Source organism: Schistocerca gregaria, chromosome 6 (genome assembly GCF_023897955.1).
Source record: "Schistocerca gregaria isolate iqSchGreg1 chromosome 6, iqSchGreg1.2, whole genome shotgun sequence".
Classification (NCBI taxonomy): domain Eukaryota; kingdom Metazoa; phylum Arthropoda; class Insecta; order Orthoptera; family Acrididae; genus Schistocerca; species Schistocerca gregaria.
The window spans coordinates 286,197,429-286,218,983 of NC_064925.1; the positions used below are offsets into that span (position 1 = coordinate 286,197,429).

The 21,555-nt window shown below is 39.6% G+C and overlaps 1 protein-coding gene across 1 annotated transcript in view; it reads left to right on the forward strand.

The window, feature by feature from the left end:
- The window catches only part of LOC126278854 (WD repeat-containing protein on Y chromosome), a 395,714-nt gene that overhangs the window by 342,083 nt on the left and 32,076 nt on the right, over nucleotides 1–21,555 (forward strand). The window contains exon 15 of the mRNA XM_049979130.1: nucleotides 16,504–16,675. Coding sequence (XP_049835087.1) covers nucleotides 16,504–16,675 — 172 coding nt within the window. The remainder of the gene's footprint in view (nucleotides 1–16,503; nucleotides 16,676–21,555) is intronic.

Consider the following 21,555-nt stretch of genomic DNA (forward strand, 5'->3'; position numbering starts at 1 on the left):
GCCATCACCGCCAACTACTGGTGCCACCAGGGCATTCCAGGAGGAGTGAATGGACAATGTGACATTGCGCCCACCATCCCCACTCAACAACCCAATGGACGTGGACCCGATATTGCCATCACCATCACTATCATCACTCCAGTCATGCTCTCAGGCCTGGACTTGTGCCCTGGCAACAGCTTTCTGTAGGATGGTCCTGTTGCCTCACAAACCAGATGGCGGGGTATGGTCAGGAGTATGCCATCCTCCACGGTCAAGGCACCCAGCCCATCTTGATGTTCAGTGTCCTGCCTCCATCCCTATTGTTATTCACATCCTCCCGACACAACAATAGTGTGGAATTTCTGGGTGGAGGAATGTGCTGGTGTAAGCCATTGCCAGCACACTGGTCAGCAAAGATGTCCTGTGAAAATAGATAGTAGGTACTGGATGATGTGTGCTTATCAGGAGAGAGGCCAAAGACACACTTACAGGCAATATTCCATCAACGCCCTCTCGATTGAAAGTATTTAGACTGCTGCCGCTGACTGGAGGGTCTCAGTCACTAGCTCATCTTGTTCACCAGCTCAGTCAGTGACACACTAACATGCACCCCAGTTTGGCATCTGTCAGTCCATTCATGGAGTGGGTGTAGCACATCACAGGTTACAATAGTACATAGCAACCATAGGAAGATTATCGATATTGTCTGCGAGAGGATTATTAAAAAAGAGTTTGTACCACAACACATGGACTCTGTTAAAGTTAATTAGCAGCTATCTGTTCATGTAAATAAAGAACTGTGTTAATCCAAATGTGAATTTGTGTTGTAGGAAGAGGATACCAGCCACCCATAATAACATCCTCTCCCTTGTATCCTTGGTACAAGACATTACAAAGCTGTTGTCTAGTATTAACCTTCCAATCCATGTGGTATGAGTCAGATATGCAGTGACAATGTTTGTTACCTTTTCTTGGAAAGCAGAATGGAGGGAAATCACCCTTTTTTTTTTCTTTTTTATAGCCTCCTCTTTTGACCCCACCCCACTTCAGTCCTAGCCACTGCCACCTACAGTAAACAGCAAGCCAGTAACATGTGCTTTGTTTCTGAGGAATACCAGTGAACCTCCATGTAAGTTTTTAGCTTTTAATTTTCCATTATTGACTGTTAAATGTTTAATGCTTATTATTAGCAGTGTACATTGTGAATTTACATGTGTCTTGAATTGACAATGAAATTAAACCAAATTGTATGTGTCGGATACACACGACCTTAAATGCTTGCATCACGTTATTTATTCAGTTTCATTTCATATTTATTTCTTAGGAACTATGGGGGAAAAAGAGATGTACAACTTAAACAATCCTTTGGATGTTGAAACTGTGATAAATGCAGCTGTGTGTGATATCGACAATGACAATGGCCAGGGCAACAGCTTTATGGAGAAGAGTGACAGTGATGAAGAACAGAATGGTTCAAATGGCTCTGAGTACTATGAGACTTAACTTCTGAGGTCATAAGTCCCCTAGAACTTAGAACTACTTAAACCTAATTAACCTAATTACATCACACACATCCATGCCCGAGGTAGGATTCAAACCTGCAACCATAGCGGTCGTGCGGTTCCATTTTGTAGTGCCTAGAACTGCTTACCAACCCGGCTGGCAGGACAGCATGTATTGGAAAAAGATGGAGATCCTGATATGAAACTGAGTGCTCAGTCCAGCTCGAAGATAACAAACATTAGAGCAACTAATCAACATTTCAAACTGTTCTAAGGAAAAACAAAAAAATTATCGTGGTTCAGACATGGCAAAAAAGCCAAGAAAAAGGAGTAATCAGGCTTCAGTAAAACGTGACTAATATTCTAGGTTCATAGAAATGCCTCATCTATGATACGATGATTCAATTTATTGTAGGAAACACAAATTTATTCTTACAGTACAAGACTACTATTCTCGTTCAAGGGGTGCTCAACAGACAGACATAGTGCAAATGAAAGCCTTATTGGGGCTGCTTTACATTCCTGGGGTGTACCATCCCAGCCATTTGAATCTTGATGGCTTATGGTGGATGGATGACTTCCTAACTGCAATCTGTCTTTTTGATAATGTGGAAACGAGAGGAGAACAAGGAAAAACTGACCACCTAGCTTCTATAAGAATTATTTTTGAAGAATTCATTGTGAACTGCCAAAAATCCTATACACTTAGTGAAAATGTCACAATTGATGAAAAATGTCAGGCTGTTTGAGGTATATATGGTTTCACACAATATATATATTGAAGAAATTGAAGAAATGTATGATGAGATAAAAGAAATTATTCATGTAGTGAAGGGAGATGAAAATTTAATAGTCATGGGTGACTGGAATTCGACAGTAGGAAAAGGTAAAGAAAGAAACATAGTAGGTGAATATGGATTGGGGCTAAGAAATGAAAGAGGAAGCCGCCTGGTAGAATTTTTCACAGAGCATAACTTAATCATAGCTAACACTTGGTTCAAGAATCATAAAAGAAGGTTGTATACATGGGAGAATCCTGGAGATACTAAAGGGTATCAGATAGATTATATAATTGTAAGACAGAGATTTAGGAACCAGGTTTTAAATTGTAGGACATTTCCAGGGGCAGATGTGGACTCTGACCACAATCTATTGGTTATGAACTGTAGATAAAAACTGAAGAAATTGCAAAAAAGGTGGGAATTTAAGGAGATGGGACCTGGATAAACTGTGTAAACCAGAGGTTATACAGACTTTCAGGGAGAGCATAAGGGAACAATTGACAGGAGTGGAGGAAAGAAATACAGTAGAAGAAGAATGGGTAGCCCTGAGGGATGAAGTAGTGAAGGCAGCAGAGGATCAAGTAGGTAAAATGACAAGGGCTAGTAGAAATCCTTGGGTAACAGAAGAAATAATGAATTTAACTGATGAAAGGAGAAAATATAAAAATGCACTAAATGAAGTAGGCAAAAAGGAATACAAACGTCTCAAAAATGAGATCAACAGGAAGTGCGAAATGGCTAAGCAGGCATGGCTAGAGGATAAATGTAAGGATGAAGAGGGTTATCTCACTAGGGGTAAGATAGATACTGCCTACAGGAAAATTAAAGAGACATTTGGAGAAAAGAAAACCACTTGCATGAATACCAAGAGCTCAGATGGAAACCCAGTTCTAAGCAAAGAAGGGAAAGCAGAAATGAGGAGGGAGTATATAGAGGGCCTATACAAGGGCGATGTACTTGAGGACAATATTATGGAAATGGAATAGGATGTAGATGAAGATGAAATGGGAGATACGATACTGCATGAAGAGTTTGACAGAGCACTGAAAGACCTGAGTTGAAACAAGGCCCCGGGAGTAAACAACATTCCATTAGAACTACGGATGGCCTTGGGAGAGCCAGTCCTGAGATAACTCTACCATCTGGTGAGCAAGATGTATGAGACAGGCGAAATAACCTAAGACTTCAAGAAGAATATAATAATTCCAATCATAAAGAAAGCAGGTGCTGACAGATGTTAAAATTACTGAACAATCAGTTTAATAAGTCGGGGATGCAAAATACTAATGTGTATTCTCTACAGATAAATGGAAGAATTGCTAGAAGCTGACATCAGGGAAGATCAGTTTGGATTCCATAGAAATTTTGGAACATGTGAGGCAATACTGACCCTACGACTTAGTTTAGAAACTAAATTAAGGAAAGGCAAACCTACATTTCTCACATTTGTAGACTTAGGGAAAGCTTTTGACAATGTTGACTGGTATACTCTCTTTCAAATTCTGAAGGTGGCAGAGGTAAAATACAGGGAGCGAAAGGCTATTTACAATTTGTACAGAAACCAGATGGCAGTTATAAGAGTCGAGGGGCAAGAAAGGTAAGCAGTGGTTGGGAAGGGAGTGAGACAGGGTTGTAACCTCTCCCTGATGTTATCCAATCTGTATATTGAGCAAGCAGTAAAGGAAACAAAAGAAAAATTTGGAGTAGGTATTAAAATCCAGTGAGAAGAAGCAAAAACTTTGAGGTTTGCCGATGACATTGTAATTCTGTCAGAGACAACAAAGGACTAGGAAGAGCAGCTGAATGGAATGGACAGCATCTTGAAAGGAGAATATAAAATGAACATCAACAAAAACAAAATGAGGATAATGGAATGTAGTCGAATTAAGTCGGGTGATGCTGAGGGAATTAGATTAGGAAATGAGACACTTAAAGTAGTAAAGGAGTTTTGCTATTTGGGGAGCAAAATAACTGATGATGGTCAAAGTGGAGAGGATATGAAATGTAGACTGGCAATGGCAAGGAAAGCGTTTTTGAAGAAGAGAAATTTGTTAACATTGAGTATAGATTTAAGTGTCAGGAAGTCGTTTCTGAAAGTATTTCTATGGAGTGTAGCCATGTTTGGAAGTGAAACATGGTCAATAAATAGTTTGTACGAGAAGAGAATAGAAGATTTCGAAATGTGGTGGTACGGAAGAATGCTGAAGATTAGGTGGGTAGACCACATGAATAATGAGGAGGTACTGAATAGGATTGGGGAGAAGAGAAGTTTGTGGCACAAGTTGACTAGAAGAGGGGATCGGTTGCTAGGACATGTCCTGAGGCATCAAGGGATTACAAATTTAGCATTGGACAGCAGCGTGGAGGGTAAAAATCATAGAGGGAGACCAAGAGATGAATACACTAAGCAGATTCAGAAGGATGTAGGTTGCAGTAGGTACTGGGAGAGTAAGGATCTTGCACAGAATAGATTAGCATGGAGAGCTGCATCAAACCAGTCTCAGGACTGAAGACCACAACAACAACCATAAGGTCCATTTAGCATAGGCAATAAACCATTAAATGCTGTGAAAAGGTTAGCAGCACCCATTTTCTACAGTGGGAAAAATATAAAGGAATTGACATTAAAAAATTTCATATGTTGGCATGTTACGTAAAAATAAACCTCAGATAAATAAACCTCAGATTCCTCCAGAATTCACAGTAACCAGAAACTGAGAGCCCCACACAAGTCTGTTTGGTTTTCCTGTGTTCCACAAAAGTACAAGAATATTTTGATGATATCAAGGCTTCAGAACAATGGATAAATCAACCAAAAAATGGGCCATCTCAAGAAACCAGAAGTTATAACTTTTTACAGACACACAAAAGAAGGCACTGATACTGTTGACAAATTTTGTGGGGTCTGTCAATGTCACAAAGTGATGGCCTCTTGTGGAGTTTTTTTTCGATGATGAGTGCTACTGCCATAAATTCATTTATAATCTGGAAAGGAAGCACGAGCAATAATCTCAAGAGAAGAAAATATCTCATACATTTTTTGAAAGAACTTCTTCAGGAACATGTAAAAAGAAGAAGTACTAAAGTAATGAGACCTCCATACAAAACTTTTAAATGTGTCGCACACAGAAGATGAACACCAGCAGCAAAAAAGAAGAGAAGAAGATCAACCTCAGGAGCCTCTGAAGAAAGGATGTAGGTCATGTTTGGTTAGTAAGAAAATGAGAATCAACCATTTAAAATGTGAAATATGTGGAAATTTTTTTTTTTGTTTACAGCATTCAAGAAATATTTGCAATGGTTGTATTTCAGCTTCTAAATAATCACCTATTTCAAATGTGAGATATATAGATGGTATGTTTTGTTTACGTTATTCAAGAAATGTCTGCTTTGATTGTACTTCAACTTATAAATAACATTAGTATATCGAGAAACCAAAATTTCAGGCATAATCCTGTATACATTTGACATTCATACACAGAAACTTAATATCAGTACCTCGAGAAGCTGTGGGAACAAAATGTGTTTTGTACCATAGCTTCATTTTTAAATAAATTTTGTACCTTCCTTTTGTTTGTATAATCAATTAATAATACCTAATATTACTTTTATGATAAAAATTTAATGTTTAAAAAGACATAAAGTTTATTAACACCAGGTGGTATGTGCGAGATATACACGACCGCCATTGACCGACTAGAAGGTGCACCTACCCTAAGGTTAATAATTAAAGTAAAACTACAGAGAACCAAATTCTTTCCCATATGGGAACATATATTTATATTTAGTTTTGAGCAAAAGATTATAACAAAAGTGATTAATTAAAGACATCTAGAAGCAGAGTGTAAGTTGACCCAAAGACAGTGTTGTACATTGTAGTGAGTTGGTGTAACGGTAATCATCCTTAAGGAATCTGAACCACTGTTTTAAGAACAATAAATGAGATGCTAATTTACCTGCAGTAAGTCAGAACTGTGAAGAGTGGGAAGTAATAATATTTAAGAATTGAATTATAATGTATTACTGAACTTCAAATATTATGCAATTCTCTATTAAGCAAATAAGAAATAAAAAACTTTTATGAATACATCATATTTACTATATACAAATCTAAATATATTGCTGATGAAAATCTCTTACATTTATCATGATGTAGATGCCACATTTAGCACACATAGTTAGTTCATAAGATTTTATGTGGAGAGAGAGAATAAGGCAAAAAGAGATGTGGTGATATGAATCATTGTTTCTATGACAGGTTAGTTATGGTAATAATTAGCTTAGTGTTTCCTATGCTTATTCTGTCATAGGGGTAGCAGATGTGAGGGTGAAGCTTTTTATTTTTGTGTGTGAGTATTTAAGATTAATTGTATCCTCAAGGATCTTGTATGGTTGATCAGGCATGGACATTTCAAACTGGGTTTGGCTAAAATATAATTGGCATTTACTAATTCCAATATTAGTGTGATGCAATTTTTGTTTGATGATATTTTTAATCTGAATTTATTCCTGTTATGTAACTTAACTGTAATAGTTATACATGTATTGCCCAAAGTGACATGTGTAAATCTGTGCTGGACTGGGACTCAAACCCAGACTTCTCATTGTATTGCGTTAGTGTTACTAGGATTAATGCAGTTTGTAAGTTGCTTGGGAGTTAATGTTAATTTAATAATTATTACTGTATTGAATTCACGAAGGAACTTGGAAGAAGTGGACTTTTCTGTATTGTTCTGTGTGTCTTTGTCTGTGTGAAACTAAGTTCACAACTAATTTTAAAAAATAAAAAAAAATTTAAAAACGAAAATGGGGACAAGAGCTGCCTCAGGGTTCTATTTAATTTTTTATACAACACTGGACAGATGTATGAGGGTGGGAACTTAAATAGTGCCAACTATTTATTCACAACTGATACAAAAGAGTTACATGTTTGCACCTGTAATGTCCCTCAAAGTAGTCACCAGCATTGTGTAGAACCAGTCGCCAGCAATGTGGAAGGCATAGTATATCATTAGCAGAGCCTATTCTGTAATTCTTCAACCTGTTCTGTTGATGGTGTGAATGGAGCGGTCTACTGCCTCCTGAATCTCTGGAACAGTTCTGAAGCAAATGCCACAAAGTGGTTCCTTTATCTTTGGAATCAAATCAGAGTCATAAAGACTTAAGTCTGGGGAGTAAGGTGGATGGTACAGTACTTCTCAGTCCCATAAACTGAACAGAGCAGCCACAGCTTGTGCTGTATGCGTCTGTGCACTGTCATGCAAAATGATGGGTGGGTTGTGCAGAAAGTGTCACCATTTCTTTCGCAAAGCTGCTCACAGGTGATGCTCCAAAAATGAACAGTAATACTGTGCACTGATGTTCTGCTGTGGAGGAACATAACGCATTAGTATAACACCCTCATAGTTGTACGAGAGTCACAATAAAACTTTGATAGCACCACTGAGAGGTGAGATTTTTGATGAGCATTTTTGTATTCTAATAAACTACTCTGTAACAACCTGATTGGGCCTATACTGCTGACTTAGTTGTTCAAGATTATTATTATTATCATTATAGCTTGATCTGAAGCACATCAACACTACTTGCCAATGTTGTCTTGACCCATTTTATTTTACACACTACTGTAAATGTACTTGTGTTACATGCTTTTAAAAGTTTGAAAATTGTACTTAATTATTTTGAGTTGATTTTTGCTTAAAGGCCATTGTCTCTTCCATGTTAATTGTTATCCTTTGCTGTTAAGAGATTATTTTTTTTAAGAGGTACCATTCTAAATTGTTATTTATGGAATACCACTCCCCAGCCAGCTCCATACCACCTCAAATGTGACATGTGGCATGAAAACACAACAAAATCATGAGGTCTAGGAGTAATTACATCTGCTGGTTATAAAAGATAAACATTCAAATTTATCACTCTTACTTCCTTACCCCCATTTATTTTCTTATTTCATTTTATGCACCTTCCTGTGCCACAGAAACTTGTTGGACCTCGACCTTACCAATCCCATGCCTTCATCCCTACCTTGCTCTCTTCCTTTATTCAAGCACTAACCTCACCTGATCAGTTTAGACCTACACACACATTCACCCATTTCCTACATCCATGGATTTATATCTTCCACTATTAATCCTTGCTCCTTCCATCTGCACCAATTCAGAAAAGTTCTCCATTCTGTAGCCAGAACCCAGTCCCACATACTGTTCCTGCATTGTTACCTAGCTAATGGAAATCCCACAAAAGTCCTGATCATCAAGTTACTCCCACTGAAATTCTTGCCCCCCTTAACATAGAGCAACAAGCAAAACTCCACTACAAAATATCTCCAAACTGTTTGTCTCCTACTCCCACCTTGGATTACCACTATTCATCACCTCTACAAGAGATTCCAAACCTCACGACATCGTCTCATAGCCAAAAAACATTGTGACACCCTCAGAAACTCCCTCCCAACTATCATCCAGAATCGAAACAGAGCAGGAACAAGGTCATCAACTTTTCTTCCGAAAGGCATCACCTAAAAGAATCCACTGTACAGCAATCCTATGCCAACTTATCCATGGGCCATCTAGAGGAATCCTTCCTAACCACACAGAATCCTAAACCCTTCACTTGTATCATATTCACTGATGACATGTTTGTGACCTGGACTGAGGGTGAGGATATCCTATGCATATTCCTCCAAAGCATCAAGACCTCCTCAACTGTTTGCTTCACCTGGTCCTCCTCAACCCAAAAAGCCACATTTCTCAGTGTTAACCTCCATCTCAAGCACTACATCTATACCCCAATCAACATAAAATCTAACAATCACCAGCAATACCTCCACTTTGACAGCTGCCACCCATTACACGCCAAGGAGTCCCTTCCATACAGCCTAGCAACCCATGGTCATCACATCTATGTGTGAAGAGCAGTCCCTTTCCAAATGTAGTAAGTGTCTCACTGAGGCCTTCACAGACCAAAATTACAGAAACCCATCTTCCATGCCTTGTCTTTCCAGTCATCTAACACCACCAACATACCATCCTACAGTCACAAAGGAGCATTCCTCAGGTGGTTTAGGATACAGTACCACTCAGAACTGGAATAATTATATCACATTCTGTGCCATGGTTTTGATTCTCATTATGTGCTGAATTCCATTTCTATTCCTTGACAACTGGCAAGCTGTCCCTCCACATGAATGGCCAGTGCCAACTTCAGTCTGGAACCGATAAACCGCTATTGTCCCAGGTTCGAATTCTGCCTGGGGTAATGATACATATGATGTCCTTAAGTTGGTTAGGTTCAAGTAGTTCTAAGTTCTAGGGGACTGATAACCTCAGATGTTAAGTCCCATAGTGCTCAGAGCCATTTGATCCAGCCAGTGCCAAACTGTGGCCAAGGGACAGCTGGACCACCCAGTTTCTGAGCAGGTTTCCCAAATTATGTGCTTCACTATGAAATGGGACTACCTTCCCATTCCGATCTGAAATTCCTTCCTCATGTCAGCATTCTCTGAAGAGGTAATCTCAACCCAGATTTTATTATTTGTGCTTGAAATTTTCTAGTTTTAACTTGTCTTCATACTTGTGAATGGTGGCGGCCCAAACTATTATGCTGATCTTATGATACGACTGAAAATTCACTATTACCATTGTCCAGATATAGATAGAAGTAAAGACCATATATCTTATTCACAGTTGGCATCATTGGTAGTTAAAATGCTTTCCTCTCACACATTATGGGTGATATTTTAACTGCTAGACAGACTGTGCCATCTTGGCCCTTCCTATCAACACTGGCTCTTCTGAATTGTGCTGATGGGAACTCTCTCTACAATATATTCGAAATTCCTGTAACTCCCCTGGCTTCAATCTTCACTAGTCCCTGTCTTTCACCTACCTATCCCATTACCTGCTCCCACCGCCAGCATTATACAGCCTTCTACACTGAACAGCCAAAGAAACTGGTACACCTGCCTAATTTCATGTAGGATCGCTGCGAGCCTGCAGAAGCACCACAATGTGACATGGCATGGACTCAACTAATGTCTGAAGTACTGCTGGAGGGAATTGACACCAAGAATCCTGCAGGGCTGTCCATAAATCCACAAGCATATGGGGGTTGAGAGCTCTTCTAAAGAGGAATCCCAGATGTGCCCAATAGTGTTCATGTCTGAGAGCTTGGTGGTCAGCATAAGCTTTTAAACTCTGAAGAGTGTTCCTGTGGCCACTCTGCAGCAATTCTAGATGTGTGGGTTGTTGCAGTGTCTTGCTGGAATTGCCCAACTGCTTTGAAATGCAAAATGAACATGAATGGATGCAGCAGATCAGACAGGATGCTTACATACATGTCACCTGTCTGAATCATATCTGGATATATTGGGGATCCCATATCACACCATTACATTGCCTCCACCAGTTCCCTGAATACTTGCTGACATGTAGGGTCCATGGATTCATGAGGTCATCTGCTTAATATAATTTGAAACAAGACTCATCTGACCAGTCAACATGTTTCCAGTCATCAACAGTCCAATGTCAGTGTTGACAGTCCCAGGTAAGGAGTAAAGCTTTTTGTCATGCAGTCATCAAGGATACATGAGTGGGCCTTCACAAGCTCATATTGAAGGTGTTTCATTGAATGGTTTGCATGCTGACACTTGTTGGCCCAGCACTGAAATTGATAGCAATTTGTGGAAGGGTTGCATTTCTGTCACGTTGAACAATTCTCATGTCATTGTTGGTCACAATCATGCAGAATCTTTTTCCAGCCGCAGCAATGTCAGAGATTTTATATTTTACCAGATTTCTGATATTCACAGTACACTCCTGGAATGGTCATACAGGAAAATCCCAGCTTCATCACTACCTTGGAGGTGCTATGTCCTATCGCTAATGCACCAACTATAACACCACATTCAAACTCACTTATATCTTGATAACCTGCCAATGTAGCAACTGTAACCAATCTAACAACTGTGCCAGACACTTGTTGTCTTATACAGGCATTGCTAACAACAGAGCCATATTTTGCCTGTTTAAATGTCTCTGTATTTGAATATGCATGCCTATACCAGTTTCTTTGGTGCTTCAGTGTATTACACCAAGTCACTCTATAGTCTTTTACCCTTATTCACTTTTCTCCAGTTGACTTCCCCTCCCCCCCCCCCCTCCCCACCCTTCCCCTTAGCCACATCTCCTGACTGCACCTAACAGCCCTGCCCTGTCCCCATCATGTCCCTGTGTGCTCCCACACCATGGAACACACCTTCCCATACCTCTACCCTTTTATCATTCCACCTCTCTGCCCATACCTCCTGAAAATCACACCAAATTGCTGGTTCCATCCTTTACTGTTGCAGCCCTCAGTCTGGCCACAGTGAATAAGGACAACCATCATGTCTCTGTGTTTTGTGTGCTTTTGTGTATATGTATGTGTTTCCTATTTTGGCTAAAGATTTAAATGTGTAGCAGTGTTTTCATTGTGGCTGTCTGCATCTCAGTGTCTCATCTATCTCATGAGTACCAATCTATCCTTTTCATAAATTCTAGTGAAAGTTGGGGTTTTTGGAACCAAAAAATCTGGGCTTCAAAACTATATTACTAAATTTTGAGAATGATCACTATTTATGATTGGAATTTTACCGAGCAATTAAGTTTTGAATATGAATAACATGTGAAACTTAAAAGTTTGGGAGAAGTAAAATGTTTGCTAAGAAGAGGACAGTAAGTACCTTGAAATGAGCTGTGCCAATTTAGAAATAAGCAACTATCTGCTCACTGAATATTGACCTTTGTTTGATTTGCACAGATTATAACCCATGAATATTCTTTCAAGGAAAATACTTCTATAAGCATAAAATGTACTATTATCACCTGTATTTTGAAAACTGCCCACTGAATATTACATTTTAATGAAATAGAGGATTAATAAAAAAAATAGCTATTTTGTGTAACTTTGTATATGTGGTCTTAAAAGTATAAGATCCAATTTGTATTACTCAGTGATAGTCTGTTTTGGTAATTTCAGTGCACAAAGTAAAAAAATAATTATGTGGTGGCAGCAACTTACTGATGGAGATGGAACACTTAAACTAGAGTTTTGTTTCAACAGCTACAGAAATCAGGAAATTAAGATGGAACTTAGGGACACTCAGATGCAATGACAAGAGTAAAGAAGGAGAAAACTATGAGACAGAGTAGGACATTGCATTCCTGCAATTCTCAGTGCAGTTTCTACAAGAAATGCCCAAGATCTTGTAGTGTAACATCACATTTTGTCAGGAAATACCATGGTATGTATGTGTATTAAACTCGGGACCAAGAAATGATGGAGAGGCTTTGCCCCACCATAGTCCTCAGTTGTTCAGAACTCCACAACAGGCCACAGCTGTCCACCCACCACCCTGCTGCCCCACATGGAACCCAGGGTTATTGTGCAGTTCAGCCCCCAGTGGACCCCCCTCAACCCCAGGGAATGTCTCATACCAGACAAGTGTAACCCCAAATGTTTACGTGGCAGAGTAATTATGGTGTACACATACATGGAGGTGGTGGTGGTTAGTGCTTAACGTCCCGTCGACAATGAGGTCATTACAGACGGAGTGCAAGTTTGGGTTAGGGAAGGATTGGGAAGGAAATCGGCCGGGCCCTTTTAAAGGAACCATCCTGGCATTTGCCTGAAATGATTTAGGGAAATCACAGGAAACCTAAATCAGGATGGCTGGAGACGGGATTGAACCGTCGTCCTCCTGAGTGCGAGTCCAGTGTGCTAACCACTCGCATACATGGAGACAGTGTTTGTGCAGCAATCGCTGACATAGTACAACTGAGTGGATGAAGGAGGACCAGCCAACATTCACTGAGGTAGATGGAAAAATGCTTTAAAATCCATCCACAGGCTGGCCGGCACTCCGGACCTCGACACTAATCCATCAGGCAGATTTGTGCTGGGGACTGGCATGCCTTCCTGCTCAGGAAGAATCGCATTAGACCACATGGCTAGCTGGTGGGGTAAATATGATAATGCACTCTCAGGCTCTTTGAGAAATGCAGATATTCACATGAGTATAGAGAGAAAAACTATTGACAATCCTGTTGGAAGAACGTTCACAACTCAGCATTATACCAGAGGTTGAAAATACTGCTTCAGTTGTAAATTTCTTTTATTATCATGAAAATAACATTTTCAACCTGTAGAAGAACTATTATTTTAAGTTATTTTGACTAGAGTGGAGCAAAACACTGTCACTAGGTTTCTGTTTATACGGAGCCAGATAATCTATTTAGGAGTTACACCTCTCTTTGGCATGTGTGGTGAATGGAAATCATCACTTGCTGTGGTGGACACGTTATTCTGTGCAGCCACTGATGGAAGGTGCTGTGGTGGACTGCCAAGGAATAACCAAAGACCCTGCGTTAGCAATGAATGTTATGTAAAATTAATGTAGCTGAGATATTCTATTGTTTACAGACCAGAAAGAAAGAAGAAGTTAGTGCTCTTTGTAAAATATATTGTCTTAAAGGTTAATCTGACAATATATCATTGAAATGATGGAAATCTGGTTACCAGTGCTTTATGTTTTCTGAGGAGAGAAGTGAGCCCTTTCTCTGGCTAATTCACAAAATCTTTGGGTAAGAGGATCCAAGCTAGGTGAAGACTGAATAGAAAGACTGAATTTAAAGACCAGCTGTACAAGATAAATTTATAGGTGACCATAGTATCCAGCAGACATTAGCAAACAAATCAAATCTACAAGCACTATGTGCTATTCCAGGAGGATGTATGTGTCTCTTAGGTTTGATGTCTCCCTGTGAGCACTAGGTATATGACATCCTATCTATAAAAGGAATCAAGTCCATATTTTAACCACTTGCAGAAATGAGGAAACCTTTGGTCAGTATGAAAGATAACCTCAGACTTTGTATGCCTGGGAACGACAAATGTATGTGGGTGTGGAAGAGCTTATATCAAACAATTGCAGAGCTGTGGTTTTCTATGTTGCATGGATCATGTATACAATGTGAGACTGGGGCAGGAAAATAAATATGCACTGGCTGAGCACTGCCAAACAGAAGAGCACATTTCATTCAACAAAGATTTCTGTTGTCTTCTCAGTTAATGATCTATGGGACTGTCGTCTGCTCAGTTAATGATTTACAGGACAGCACTGTTAAGGAAGCATTCAAGATATCTGTGTTGAGGAAAATGTACATGGACAAACCACAAACAATACACCAATTGAGGGATAAAATTAAATTGGTTATTAATGGCATTCCAGCCAACAGCCTTGCCATAGTGGTAACACCAGTTCCCATCCGATCACTGACATTAAGCGCTGTTGGGCTGGACTAACATTTGGATGGCCTGCCGAGCCCTGTTGGCAAGTGGGGTGCACTCAGCCCTTGTGAGCAAATTGAGAAGCTACTTGACTGAGAAGTAGTGGCACTGATCTTTGAAACTGTCATATGGCCGGGAGAGCAGTGTGCTGACCACATGCCCCTCCATACGCGCAGTCTTATGCAGCAAGAAACCTGTGAAGATTTTATTGCATCGCCATGATGCAAAAACCCTCATAGACTCACGCTCACTTCTGGTTAAGTGACTTTTTTCGTACCAGTTTATGGAGCAAATTGTGGTTCCCTGGTATTGTGGGCTTTGTTCTAGCTACATAAATTAAGTGGGTTTTAGTTTTTAGTGCTATGTTTTGCAGATTTTTCATTAACTGGTATCATAAAGATCAGTTTACTTACATAAGTTAAATGAAAACATACTACCAAATTTGTTAGGTTTTCAGGGGATTTATTTAGTGTTGGCATTATGGTAATTTGCATAATTTTTGTTTGGGTGTATATGTTGTGTATTTTATTTCTTCCCATCCAATATCAAATTCTTTCAAGACTGCTACTTTCATATTCTTCTTGGAATAATCACAACAAAATTTTTTGGTATGCAGTTGTTTCTGTCTACTTGATTGTATTGGTCTGTGCTCTTGTGATCACTACATTGGATAAAGGTGTTAAGATTCTGTCTGCTATCTCAATGACATCATGTGAAAGCTGATGGCTGCTATCAGATGTTTCAGTACTTATCCACCTCCACATCCTCTCTCTCTTTCTCTCTCTCTCTTACACACACACACACACACACACACACACACACACACACACACACACACACTCACACACACAAAATTATTACAGCCTACAAATACACAAGGACCATCAAGGATAGAGGCACTGGCAATTCCTTTCAGTTTGTTCTTCGTGACACCGACTCCATTGGTGTTCCAGAAAGGTTTTGTTAAATGGCAGTGGGTGTTGAGGGTGTCTTGAGGAACAAATTGAGGATAGGAACACATGACCAGAAAAGTTACCCAATGATGGTATAAAACAATGAAATTATAGGTTCTGACACTTACCATTAGGCTGCCCCTTCAGCAGAAAATGTAACTTTGTATCCAGTCGGACTGTAGACAGAACATCTTGCAGTAGTGTTTCTCATTCAGTGATTGGGACTGCCGTGATCACCATTGGAGATGACAGAGCTAACTGGTATGTAGGCATACCTTGTGTCCTATGTCCTGTTGCCTTGGTGAATGATGGTTTCAGACACAGGTTTCTATCTGCAGTTTATTTTTCTCCTGGACATTGAAAAACACTGGAAATTTTAGAGGGTCTCAGCAGGAAACTAAACTGCAGATGGAAAACTGTGTCCAAAACTGCCATCCACCAAGGCAACAGAGCATCAAATTCATAGGAGACAAGGCCTTTCTATGCAGCAGCTAGCTCCTTCAGTCAGTAACAGTTACTGAATAACAAACATCATTGTGAGACATTCCATCTAGGACTGTCAACATACAAAGTCACATTTGCTGCCAAAGAGGAGGCCTGGTGCACAGGAGCTGGTGTCTATAACTTTGATGCTCTGTAGCATCATTGGGGATGTTTCTGGGCATGGTTTCCTATCCTCGCTTTGTTTCTCAAAACAACCTCTACAACCCCTCAAAGATTGTTGCAACATTTCTATGATACTCTCTTTGTATACATTCACTCAGTCACACACCATCAAACAGTTCTTGAGCCAGTAGCTGTAGCCAGAAATTTACATTACCATGCCCTCTCCATTAGTTTTGCCTCTCAAATGATGATACTTATAAACTGAAAGTATCAATTAATTAAATATTTCTAAAAAGTATTCTACTGGATTCAAACAAATATGAGTTTGTAATCTTTGTGTTTTTAAAGCTCGAGTGCAGATAATACTGTTCGCATTTGGACCTTAGCTGGGCGCTATGTGGCTGTATTGGGTACACCAAGACCATGGGATCAGTTATTACCCCACATACCCCTACCAGCTAAACATGCTTTCATATTGCCTCCAGATGTTCGAAAGTACGCTTCTTCGACAACACTTAAGGTATGTAGTATTTTTCTCTAGTGCAAATCGTGTGATTAATTATGATGGAATTCTGAATATAAAATTGCAAAGAGTCAGAATGGCTGCACAGTAATTATGTTCAGGATGATAAATTCCAGTATTGCCAAAAGACACATTTAAAAATTAAGAATTGTACTAGCTTTAAGAACTATCAGTTCCTTCCTCAAGAAGAACAGAGGCAAAATTAGAAATGAACAACAGATCAATCGCATCCCAGGACGAGGGACACCATCTGTTGTGAGGTAGAGAGGAAACAAATATGAAGGAAAGGCATAAGAAAGAATGAGTGGTGAAGGATAGTATATTGGTCAGCACTGTGACAGACTGAGAACTGAAAGATGCATGGGGGAACATAAATGATTAATTAAATGAAACAGTGCAATTAAAAACTGAAAAGAAAATGACAAAATGATAAAATGATGAGAGAGGGGACTGCAATGAAAATAGTAATTACCAATTAATAATGAAAGCATTTGAGTAAGTAAATGAGCAGACAATTAAATTAAAAAATATAGTAATGATTTAAAAAAAAGGAGTAAGGCAGTTTAGTATTAGTGGTGGTTTAAACCAATACGGTGACAAAATGTGAGGGTATGTTGGAGTGGAATTTCCCATTCCTGTAGTTCAGGGAACTAATGTGCAGATAGCCTGTGAGCTGTAGTGGGCTCACAGGGCACTTGAACCATGCTACGGAGCATAATCAGCATTTGGATACTGGGTTTTCCTCAAGATAGTCAGCTCCTCTATGTCTGTTCATTTATTCAACCAGTTGGGTGGTGGTCATCCTCAAACAAAAGGCCATGCAATGATCACACAAGAGTTAGCAAAAAATACGTATTATTTCACATGTTGCTCATCCTTTAATGTTAGTATGTAGTCATGGATGCTTGGGATGTATTTCAGAGAAGGAACAATTTTAGGTGTATGAACCTGGTGATGGGGCTAAGGTCTAGGACCATCTTATTGTTTGACAGGGATGTTATGGAAGGTTGAGGTAACAGAAGGTGACAGTGGGTAGGGATGATTGATTTTTAAAGTTGTAGCCTTGCTGGACCAAGCACTGATACATTTGTGGCCTGGGTGGCAAGAGGGGGTGCTTCTGAAGTTCTTGGAAGTAGGAGTTGTACTAGTCAGAGGACAAGAGGAGGATAGTGCCAGGAAGGTTTGTTTTGTGGATGACATTTATGGGGTAGTAGAGAGAGAGAGGATATTTTGGATGAGGTTGTTGGTGTAAGTGTTGAGGGATTTAATGGTGGATCAGATACATTTTCCATGGATGAGTAACTGTGTGGAAGGGAATGTTTGTTATAGAGTGAGTCAAATCTGGCATGGTGCAGGCATTATTGTTTGTTGGTAGATTTTATACAGAATGAGGTTTTGATGGGAGATTCAGTGAAATAGAGATCAGTGTCTGGGAACATGGTTTTGGATTTGGAAATTTGAGCTGGAAAAAGAAGTTAAGCTATTGCATGGAATGAAGGAGTTGTTGTTGGCATTGTGTCAAGACCCAAATGACATTATCAATAAATCTATACCAAATGAAGGAGTCCAGTATCTGAGCATTGATGATTACCTCATCCGTGCAGTCCATAAAAATGTTAGCATTCAATGGGTTCCCACAATAATCTACCTGTGTGTGGTCCTCAAAGTGAAGTAATTATCGGTAGGAATGGAATCAGTTAGGGTGGCAATAAATGAAGCTACACAACTGACCATTAAAATTGCTACACCATGAAGATGATGTGCTACAGATGCGAAATTTAACTGACAGGAAGAAGGTGCTGCGATATGAAAATGATTAGCTTTTCAGACCATTCACAAAAGGTTGGCATCAGTGGTGACACCTATAATGTGCTGATATGAGGAAATTTTCCAACCGATTTCTCATACACAAACAGCAGTTGACCAGAGTTGCCTGGTGAAATGTTGTTGTGATGCCCTGTGTAAGGAGGAGAAATGCGTACCATCATGTTTCCAACTTTGATAATGGTCGGATTGTAGCCTATCGCGATTGTGGTTTATTGTATTGTGCCATTGCTGCTCGCATTGGTCGAGATCCAATGACTGTTAGCAGAATATGGAATTGGTGGGTTCTGGAGGGTAATACGGAGCCTCGTACTGGATCCCAACCACCTCATATCACTAGCAGTCAAGATGACAGGCATCTTATCCACATGGCTGTAACAAATTGTACAGCCACATCTTGATCCCTGAGTCAACAGATGGGAATGTTTGCAAGACAACAACCATCTGCATGAACAGTTGAACAGTTTGATGACATTTACAGCAGCATGTACTATCAGCTCGGGAGCCATGGCTGCAGTTAGCCTTGATGCTGCATCACAGACAGGAGCGGCTGCATCAGTGTACTCAACGACGAACATGGGTGAACGAATGGCAAAACGTCATTTTTGCAGTTGAATACAGGTTCTGTTTACAGCATTGTGATGGCTGCATCCATGTTTGGCAACATCGTGGTGTACATACATTGGAAGCATGTATTCGTCATACTGGCTTCGCCATTCTGGCTTATCACCCAGCATGATGGTATGGGGTGCCATTGGTTACACTCTCAGTCAACTCTTGTTCACATTGATGGCACTTTGAACAGTGGACATCACATTTCAGATGTGTTACGACCCGTGGCTCTACCCTTCATTCAATCCCTGCGAAACCCTACATTTCAGCACAATAATGCACGACCTCATGTTGCATGTTCTGTACAGTCCTACTGGATACAGAAAATGTTCAACTGCTGCCCTGGACAGCACATTCTCCAGATCTCTCACCAATTGAAAACATCTGGGCAATATTGGCTGAGCAACTGGCTCGTCACAATACGCCAGTCACTACTCTTGATGAACTGAGGTATCATGTGGAAGTTGCATGGGCAGCTGCACCTGTACACACCATCAAAGCTCTGTTTGACTCAATGCCCAGGCATATCAAGGCTGTTATTATGGCCAGAGGTGGTTGTTCTGGGTACTTATTTCTCAGAATCTATGCGCCCAAATTGCATGAAAATGTAATCACATGTCAGTTCTAGTATAATATATATTTGTCCAATGAATACCCATTTATCATCTACATAATTTATTCTGTTGTAAGCAACTTTAATGGCCAGTAGTGTATATCAAGTGTTTTCAGTGGGAATTTGCATCTGTAGCGTTCCACGGTTGAGAGGCAGTTTGTACAAAGGAGCAGATTTGAAACATTCCAAACAGTGGTTGGTGTCTTTTGTGTAGGCTGAGAAGCTCTGAGTGATGGGTTGGAGGTGCTGGATTTGTTAGTGGCTTAGAAGCCAGCTACAATGGAACATTCATCCAGTTTTATATACTTTTGGAAATGGTGAAAGGTGGTGGAAGGGACATGGGTAAGTTAGGAGGAATATGGAGATCTATGAAAGCAATTGTGTGAAGCTGAGAGTTTTCAGATTCCTACACCTGCAATCATTTAAACTGTAAAACTGTCTCTTTTACCAAACCACTACCACTTACTCTAGCAACATAACTGGTAAACCAAACAACATAAAAGGCAGAGCAACATGTGGAACCTTGCATGTTGTTTACCAATTTACATTTGTTCACTGCTTGGTGTTTTGAACAGGAATGACCACCAAACTGGCTGAGCCCATGAATGGACATAGGACTATCAGTTTTAGAGAACCAAGTACTCCACTGCTGAGTATGCTCTGCAGCAGGACTCAAGAGATTTGGATACATGTACATTTCATACTCTGAAAACTACTGTGAGCTGCATGGTTAAGGGTACTTAACATTTTGCCACAGGTTATGATTCCTTCTCATTTCAATAAGATATACAGCGAGGGAAGACTGACTGCTTAAAAGCATCTGTGGCAACAGCAGTTGGCCTAATGCTATTTTCAAGGTTCTGTTGGGAGCCATATATATTCTTTGCTTAACACTGGTTCTTAAAACTTTCTATATAGGGTTTTGCCAGATAATTGGCATCTGTCCCCAAGCAATCTGCCGATACAGGTTTCTAAACTTTCCCATGATGCTTATATGTGAATCAAACAGACCTATAATCATTCAACCCACACTTCACTGCATGTGTTCAATACCCGCTTTTGGTTTCATTTAATATTTCGCTCATAGATTATAGCAGTATTTTTCAGATGTGATGCACAAGTGCTTTGTAAGCAGTATCTCTTCCAGACTGACTGCATTTTTCCAATGTCCTGCAATGAATCAAAGTCTGTAACATGCCTTAACTAAGGTTTAAATCTTGTAATCATTCCATTTCACATCCTTCCAGTTTATAATACCCACAAATTCAAATAATTTGATTGATTCCAGTTGTAACTTATTGACTCTGTAGTCACAAGATTTTACTTTTTCACATTTTGTGATGTGTTTCATTTAAAACAACTTTCCAATCTTTGCACCACTTTGAACTCTTATCAAGATTTAATTGGATATTTTTTCATATAGTACTTCATTACATATAACTGTGACATGTGCAAAAAGTCCAAGCTCACCATTAAATTGTTTAGTCCAGTACATTTCCCTGGGGTACACCTGAGTTCTGTCAATGAGTATCCATCTGAATTAACAGGCTGCATCTTCCCTCAGTTCTTAAGCCACACAAATTTTGTTTGACATCATACACAATCATACTTTTGTTAATAAAAATTAGTGTGGTACTTTCTTGGAAGTCATGTAATACTGCATCCACCTGATGGCCTTGATATGAGATTTTCAGGTTGTCAGATGAGAATAATAGAAGTAAGGTTTTGCATGATGGATGTTTTTAGAATCCATGTTGGTTGTCATGGAGGCGCTCATTCAGTTCAAGGTACCTCATTAAGTAAAACCTCAGAAATATTACAGAATTCT